This window comes from Sinocyclocheilus rhinocerous, unplaced genomic scaffold (genome assembly GCF_001515625.1).
Source record: "Sinocyclocheilus rhinocerous isolate Xijiao unplaced genomic scaffold, SAMN03320098_v1.1 scaffold72, whole genome shotgun sequence".
Lineage (NCBI taxonomy): Eukaryota > Metazoa > Chordata > Actinopteri > Cypriniformes > Cyprinidae > Sinocyclocheilus > Sinocyclocheilus rhinocerous.
The window spans coordinates 1224357-1233607 of record NW_015628351.1 but is presented as its reverse complement, the minus strand read 5'-3'; the positions used below and the strand labels follow the sequence as shown (position 1 = coordinate 1233607).

The 9251-nt window shown below is 36.8% G+C and overlaps 1 protein-coding gene across 1 annotated transcript in view; it reads right to left on the bottom strand.

Annotated features, from left to right (window-relative positions):
• The window catches only part of LOC107737545 (protein FAM131C-like), a 17978-nt gene that overhangs the window by 2706 nt on the left and 6021 nt on the right, over nt 1-9251 (bottom strand). The window contains exons 3-7 of the mRNA XM_016549054.1: nt 7642-7783; nt 4806-4876; nt 4495-4585; nt 1590-1823; nt 158-256 (exon numbers count right to left, since the gene is read on the bottom strand). Of these exons, the coding sequence (XP_016404540.1) occupies nt 158-256; nt 1590-1823; nt 4495-4585; nt 4806-4876; nt 7642-7783 (637 nt within the window). The remainder of the gene's footprint in view (nt 1-157; nt 257-1589; nt 1824-4494; nt 4586-4805; nt 4877-7641; nt 7784-9251) is intronic.

Sequence of the window (9251 nt, the reverse complement as noted above, 5' to 3'; positions counted from 1 at the left end):
AAGGAAAAAAAACAAAAATGGGGGGGGGGGGGTATCTGTGCTACAGATACCAATGCATATTGGTATCTGTGGTTCCATAAAGAACCTTTAACATTCATAGAACCTTTCCATTGCAAAAAAAGTTCTTTATAGGAGATAATAACAGTGGAATTAATACCTTGTACTGGAACTGTACTGCCTATAGCTTTATTTTCAACATCCTGGGATGACCAGGCATTCATCGCTGCCTCAGCCAGAGCAAACTGCTCCGCCACACCTGTGAGAGGAAGAAAGAGATCACATATACATAATAGAGGACCAGAAAGAAACAACATAATTATCCGTAAGAAATTTGCACTTACATCAACTGTTTTTTATCACTCATGTCCTATGAAGGAACTTTTAACATTTAAATGAATATTCATGACAATTACCAAGACCAAAATTGGTATTTCACACCTGTCTGTCTGTTCACTGAAAATGAAAATTTGCTGAACATTTACTCACCCTCAGGCCATCTGAGATGTAGATGAGTTTGTTTCTTCATCATAACAGATTTGGAGAAATTTAGCATTACATCACTTGCTCACCAATGGATCCTCTGCAGTGAATGGGTGCCGTCAGAATGAGAGTCCAAACAGCTGATAAAAGCATCACAATAATCCACAAGTAATCAACAGGACAACAGTCAATCAGTTCATGTCTTGTGAAGTGAAAAGCTGCATGTTTGCGGCATATTTCTCTCCCAATTTAAGCAAGACAACTTTTTCATTTGAGAAAGTAATATTATGAATAGAGGACTTGTATTTTAGCTGGAAGCAACAGTTTAAAGTTAAAAACATCTTAAGGATGAATTTGTTTATTCCAAAATGCAGCCTTTCACTTCAAAAGATGTTAATTGGTGGACTGGAGTTGTACTTGTGGATTATTGTGATGCTTTTATCAGCTGTTTGGACTCTCATTCTGACGGCACCCATTCACTGCGGAGGATCCATTGGTTAGCAAGTGATGCTAATCTGTTCCAATGAAGAAACAAGCTCATCTACATCTCGGATGTCCTGAGGGTGATTACATTTTCAGCTCATTTTTACTTTAAGGTGAACTATTAATTAAAAAACAGAAATCCTTCAGAGTAAGATTTGAAATTTACACTTAAATAGTAGCAGTTTTTGCAGTAACAAAGTCACAAAGTCAATGCCAGGGCATTGTTTTTAAAGTGTTTTTAACATGTTGCTGTGTGGTTTCTAGGTGGTTGTTTACTGCCACAAGTTAAAAAAAACCACCCCAATGGCACTGTCATATTGTAAGTGATGATATCTGATCTGTTTGATCAGACAATGTAGTCAATATCCGGTATATCTACATTGGTTGCTATAGTACTGACATGAACATCAACACATCACAATGAGACATTCAAGAGGAGCTATTAGTGTGGAAAGAACGAATGGAAAAACCCTGCATTTGTTCATGTCCATCATGCTGAACTCATGAGGCACATTAAACAACATAATCGAGGTATTACTGCAATAATACTTATTATGCAGGGCTGAAGTTTTTAGATTAGTTTAAACCTGAGTAGTTAAATGTTAAATATATAAATGCTGTCTCACCCGCAGCAAATCGTGCTTCTTTGATTTCATCAGTGAGGTGAGAGTAGAGCTGCTCGTCCTCCTGCAGTGCGGCTCCCACACTTCCCCATCCTCCACCATCTCTCGTACAGCCACACCAGCCTCCTCCAGACGTCGCTTCCCCTCCCCAACTCTTCCACTCAATCAGGTGGGCGACTCGGCCCTGGGCCATCGCAGTGGGCTTAGTGATGTGGTCTTTAATAGTGGCCAGCAGTCCTGGGGAGATCGGAGGGATTAGCATGAGCGCAAATCAAATGAAATAAAAGAAATTAAAAGAAGGAAGAAGGTGAAGAGGTGATGCTAAAAAGGGACAAAAGTGAGAACGGATAAATCATCTGGGTAAAAAGAGACGTAGAGCTTATTCTATATATATATAAAGCTTAATAATGTTCAGTTTCTTGCACAGACTGATCGCTTTGCTTCCTAAGACCTTAATATATTGCTAGGAGCAACAGGTACTAATTTTATTTTGCTTCTATATGCTATTTTGACTATTAAAGTGTCGGTAGCCATAGACTTGTATTTATGAAACACCAAGGAGTCTTCTTTCTGTCTACTGAAGAGAACAAAGTCACCTACATCTTGGATGGCCTGATGGCAAGTAAATTAACAGCAAATAGTTCACCCAAAAATGAAAATAAGAACTACAAACAAACATTTGGTCTCAAACTGGATTGCCCTTACTGAGTGATATAGGGTTAATTTTCAATCCTTTTTTGTTAGCATGTGTTTATTTATTTATTTGTTTAAAGGGTTAGTTCACCCAAAAATGAAAATTAGCCCATAAATTACTCACCCTCAAGTCATCCTAGGTGTATATGACTTTCTTCTTTCAGACGAATCCAGTTGGGAGTTATATTAAAAATTGTCTTTGATCTTTCAAGCTGTTTAATGCCACTCAGCGGGTGTTGCATGCATCAGTCCAAAAGAAGTCAAATAAAAAGCGCCCATCCATAAAAAAAAATGTCTCACACGGCTCCGGGGGGTGAACAAAGGCCTGTAGCGAATCGATGCGTTTTTGTAAGAAAAATATACATATTCAAAATGTAATAATCATTTTATAATGTAGCTTGCGCCAACAGTTGTACACGGAAGCAGTTCTGGGGGAATGACGTATGGAGGTCAGCTTTGCGCATGCGCCGCTCAGAAGTGACGCAAGCAGGAGAGCGCAGGGGAGGGATCAAAACAAAACAACAGTAGAGCTGCTCGTCCTCCTGCAGTGTGGCTCCCAGACCTCCCCATCCTCCACCATCTCTCGTCCAGCCACACAAGCCCCCTCCAGACGTCGCTTCCCCTCCCCAACTCTTCCACTCAATCAGGTGGGCGACTCGGCCCTGGGCCATCGCAGTGGGCTTAGTGATGTGGTCTTTAATAGTGGCCAGCAGTCCTGGGGAGATCGGAGGGATTAGCATGAGCGCAAATCAAATGAAATAAAAGAAATTAAAAGAAGGAAGAAGGTGAAGAGGTGATGCTAAAAAGGGACAAAAGTGAGAACGGATAAATCATCTGGGTAAAAAGAGACGTAGAGCTTATTCTCTCCAAAGTCATCGAAAACTGAACAGCCTTTTAGGATTAGTGTCTGAAAGCAGGGACCAGAAGACATTTTCAATGGGTTACACTTTAGGGCCCCATTGCATATTTTCAAAGCATTAGAGGCACAAATACCATGTTTTGAGAAATATTAGCTATGTGAAAGGAACAATTATGTAAGAGCCTAGCATGAAAACTGTATCTTTCCTCTTCAAATTATCATTTTGGCCTGCAACACCTCAGAGGTTTTCACATTTACAATTGTGTCCATCAATTGAAATCATAAAGGAATGTCATATTTTTGACACAATTTGTAGAATAAATTTTCACTTTGTTTTATATATATATATATATATATATATATAACGCATCGATTCGCTACAGGAGGCTTTTGTTCACCCCCCGGAGCCGTGTGAGACACTCTTTTTTTATGGATGGATTTGCTTTTTATTTAACTTCTTTTGGACTGATGCATGCAACACCCGCTGAGTGGCATTAAACAGCTTGAAAGATCAAAGTCAAATTTTAATATAACTCCGACTGGATTCGTCTGAAAGAAGAAAGTCATATACACCTAGGATGACTTGAGGGTGAGTAATTTATGGGCTAATTTTCATTTTTGGGAGAACTAACCCTTTAAGGTTTATTGCAATATTTTAATTTTTATTGTAAATTACAAAACTATAAATATGTTTTAAACTTTATTCAGACATGTCCCAATTTTTGGTAAACAAATTATTGTACTTTTTGTGCCCAATGCAGTTGGGGACAAGTGAAAAGAAACATTTCTACATAGACAAACTTGGTGCCTAATGGTCGTGCAAGTCCATACAAACCTATTACTGGAACTAGCAATAATTTGCATTCCCCATGACACGTGTTTTATAAATTAATCCTCCTAATTGCATTTTTTCCCCAAAGCAGTTAGTTTCTAGAATTTTTGCAGTCGATCAGAGATTTGTGGTTCTTTTTGCCTCATAATACATATTCATCAGCTGGTGACTGCATTTATAATTAGACTGAAATTATCAAAAATGCTCTTTGGAAAAGCTTAAAAACCCATAACACATTATTACTCTCTGTAATTAACTTTCTGAAAAGAGTGGGCCTGGAGAAATCGAGCAAAAAAAAAAAAAACCGGCAGGAAAGGAAACAGGTGGCTAAAGAGGCACTAGAGAAGGAGAGAGAGAGATTGTTCATAAATGAGAGATATGCAGGCAGAGGGAAATTACATTAGCAAGCTTCTGTAAAGGTCGACTGCTCTTCTGATTCAGACGAATGATTCCGAACAATAGCAAAAACCTAGCAAAACAACACACAGTGTGACAGTGCCTAACATGCGCTCTTTGCTCCTCACCCAGCAGGGAAGATGTAGCCAATTCTCCAATGTCATACCCGCTGCTGCTCCTTTTATCTGACATGCTGCCATTGTAGGGCTGATGGTTACCCTGAATAACATGACAAGACAGGAAACACAAGACAGCCTAACATACCAAATAAAACCTTTCAGAAATCACATATGCAAGTGAATCACAGGTGCTAATTACACCTAAGAAGACACTTTTACCAGATCTTACACATTCAGAGTGTGAAAGCGTTCCCATGCATCTTTTATATTTATACATCTTCATATACACTTCCACTTTTGATTTTTGTGACAAAACAGACCTTAAAGATGGGCTGTCCTTCAGCGTACGAGTGAAGCTCTTCCATGGGGTGTTGCTGGCCACTTTGCAGCTCTAGAGAGACAAAATATGTTGCTGTTAATTGCAAACTGTTTATTTAATATATTTTCCAGTGACAGATAACAGAGTGAGTGTGTGTGTGTGTGTGCGTGTGTAGCAGTTTGACCTGGAGTGGATTGACGGGACTCACTACTGTTGCTCTGTTTCCATAGCAACAAGAGATTGTCTTGACAACACCTCCCTGGGGATCCCCAATGTTAGAAAGCACATTTTTCGTCACCAGCCGCATCTCATTGAGGTTAGACCTCAAAGAGGACAGCTAATCTCAGACCTGTGGAGCTTCGGCCTCCTGCCAGCATGTTATTTGCTAACAGGTATCAACTGACAATGCGTGACCTTTACAATGTCACACGTTGTGCGTGTGTCCCCCTCTACAACCCACCTCCCATTCATCACGGTGAAACTCCATCCATCTCACATATGCATTATACATCAGCTCTGACCCTGGCATTTCGCACTTCATGCTCCGCCTTAGCTACAGAGCCCTGGACCTTCTAACCCCCACAGGACTCAGACAAACAAACACTACCCTCCGCTCCCTGGGATTTACAAATCATCCACTTCATCTGTGCCATTTCCTTGGAGGACACCTTGAGGATGAAATGTCACCTCTTACCATAGACTTCATTTGTAAATACTGTGACAGTACATATGTGCACCCAGATTGAGCGGTCTCGCTGTCTTCTGATTCATAATACACTTGTCTTATTCAGATGGGATGATACAAATGAGAACAGAATAATTTCCCTCCGGTGCTCAGAGGAAACTTCTCAGAATTAGCTGTGCTACTCCAGCGTCAACAACTGGTTCTGTTTGGCCTGTGAATTTAGCGACAACTAACTCAAATAAATCCCTCAGTGTAGTCATTATGTAAGATATAATGTACACAGATACTCACAAAATCAATACATATGTGGACATTAAATATTGATTTGTGAAGTATTTTATAGTCATTATGCAAGTGTTGATGAACAGCCATTATTGCAAAATAAACCTGACAGAGTTTAATAATTAGTACACAGCAACAAATCAATAAATATGTGGACATAAAATATTGATATGAGAATTGTTATAATTTTTATAGTCATTATGTAGGTGATAGAGCCATTATCGCAAAACAAACTGGACCGAGTTTAATACACGGTCACACTTTATTTTAAGGTCCAATTCTCGCTATTAACAAACCGTTAATAGTGAGAATTGGTCCCTAAACTAAATTGTTGCTAATACACTTATAACATGGATAGGCCTATACTCACCAAATAAACAATTATGTTGACATGAAATATTGATATGAGAATTATTTTATAGCCATTTAATACACATCTACATCTTTATATACAAATCTATTCACAATATAAATAAATAAGTGGACATGAAATATTAATTTGAGAATAATTTTATGATTATTTTAAAGTCATATTAATGTACAATATAGGTGCATCCCAGTTGGCGTACTTATGCACTATTCTGTGCCATTTTTTAGTATAAATAGTGCGAGTAGTGTGTTCACACTGAAAATTTCCAAAAAGAAAAAGTGCACTTTAAATACCCGAATGATGCACTTAAGTGAAAAAAAAAAAAATACTAAAGAGTGTAGAATGCTGGACTCTTCATGCACTCAAGTGTTGCAGCTTTAAAACAGAGGGAGAGGTGCTATCCGATGAATGACAAAATAACCTTACATAATTCATAGTGCACAAGTACATATTGTATAAGTGCAGTGTATAGTGTGTTATTTGGGATGCAGCTATTGACCGCCGTTATAAAAATATATATAAAAACCCCGACAAATGTTAAACACTTAATACACAGCTACTCAGAAAATTAATTAAAAAACGTGGAATCAAGTACTGATTGAAAATGATTTTGTAATCGTACCTGTATAGTATTTTAAACCTTTCACTAAAAAAATAGTCAATAACAATGTACAAAACAAATAGCCTAACAACAAGACGAACACTGCAACAATATAACAGTAAAATATATAGTGTATTATTAATTTAATAATAAAAATTAAGTCCTCTAAGGTAATTTTCACTTTAGTTGATAATTTATAATCGCAAATTGTGAGTATATGTGTGTGTAACTATCTATCTATCTATCTATCTATCTATATATATATATATATATATATGTTATGCAATGTCAGATTTAATGCAGATTTAACTTGTAATTATATTATAAGCATTTTATATATATATATATATATATATACACACACACGTGTGTGTGTGTGTGTGTGTGTGTATATGTGTGTATATATATATAATATATATATATAAAAATTACTTTACATTTATACGTTTTAAATTAATGTTGGAACTCCCCAATTACGAGGGAGGAGCTGACTGATATACAGCGTTGCCATGGACAACGGCGAATATTAGGAAATATCAGACCGCTGGAAGGCACGATTGACCAGTCAGAATCAAGTATCAAAAAGCTGTGTAATATTTAATTACAGTGCAGTATGTAAGCATCAGTATTTAAAAAAAAAAAAAAAAACTATAAAACTTGTAAACAATAAAACAATTTATTCATATAGACTGCACTTATTTCAGTCACTCACAACTCTATGTGTTCATTTTGCATTGTATTTGAATAAGCTGTGATTTTTAATCACATTCATGCATTATGTAAATGCTCGAGATAAGTGGACAGGTGGATAAACAGATAAGAGTGAAGACCGGAAGGACCAACAGGTAGGTTGATGGACAGAGACAGACAAACTCAGATACAATCAGGAAAAGACTGACCTTGGTGACCTTTGCAGAGGCAGGAGCCCATGTTCAACAGCTTAGCAGTTCTCTGTTCACCATGCCGACTGAGAGTGGGGCGACGGGGAAAAATTAGCAACAGAGAGAGAGAGAGATGAGAGCGTGTTTGGTAGAAGGGGATCTGGAACAAGCAGAGAGAGCCAACTGGATGATAGAGGTGGAGAAAAGAGAAGGAAAAAGATTGATCCAGGATGAGGGGAAAAGGGACCTGGTGTACAACCGGTACAGTGAAGCACTGTTTCTCAAGTGGGGATGGAAGTGAGGAGAGGGAAAGAGAGAGAAGTGGGGAAAACAGCACACAGACTGTGTGCACTCAGTCCCTCCCCTCCTCTCCTCTCTTCTCCTCCCCCTTCTGCTCTCATTTTCTCTCTCAGACCCAACTTTCACACCATCTACATACTGAAATTACTACCTTTTATTGAGGTTACATTAGGGATGCACTGATATCAAAATTCTGGGCGATAGCATTAAGCTGAAAATTATTTTTGTGCTATGACTAATAACCGATAACTGGCTGATATTGAAATAAAATGATATTGAAACTAAAACCTAAACCTTGAAAAAAAACTTTAAATGCTACAAGCAAATTTAGGCATCAAAATATTATAATGTACAATATAAAAATGAATAATCATTTTGTGATTTGCTAAAGATGACATTTACCACTGTTAATAAATTATTAGTGTTTTTAAAAATCTATTTTAAGGGAGTATAAAAATAGGGGAAATTTGCATAATTAAATGTCTAATATCAGCCAGTACCCAACATGGTACTGATATACAATTTAGACAGCAAAACATTGGCAAACAACCTACATTTTAATTAATTACAAATTCTCATTTGGTGCTTACTGACAAGCTTACTTGCATTGATGAAATTAGACAATAAACAAGTTTAAATAAATAATCTACATGTAATAGCCTGTATTTTAGACTGTATGTAACTGTATTGTAGATCCTTATCTTTTAGATCCAAATTTATACTGATATCATAAAGTTAATTTAGTATATTTTGAAGGCTTTAATACATTTGATTTTAAAGTCATATTAATGTATTAATGTATCTAAAGATAACATTTAATAGTGTTGTTAAATTATTAGTGGTTTAAAAAATTATTTTAAGTGGGTAAATTAGCATAATTAAATAAATAATATCAACAGGCAATGATATGTTAAAAATGTCTAATATCGATATGCTACTGATATATTGTGGGTATATCAGTGTCATACCACTAGGTTAATATAGCTGAAAAGTAGAACTAGAAAAGACTGTAAATGAAGCGAGGGGGATAAAGATAGATTGATATACAAATAAAATGGAATACAAAGGTGTGTTTATGATTAGATCTGTTCAGGTGAGGTTCTGCAAAGTAGCTGAAATTTCCAGAAAAGCAGAAAAGAATAAGGGGTTTCCATAACTACTTAATGATTGTAGCTTTCTACTGCCCTCCAGTGTCACAAAGGTAAAGTTGCATGCAGAAGCACACTCAGTGTGAATGGTAGAAAATAGAACTATTCATTCATCCATCCATTCATTCCTCTATATGCAATTTACAGCAATGTATTAAAAATATTTATGTGATGTGATTT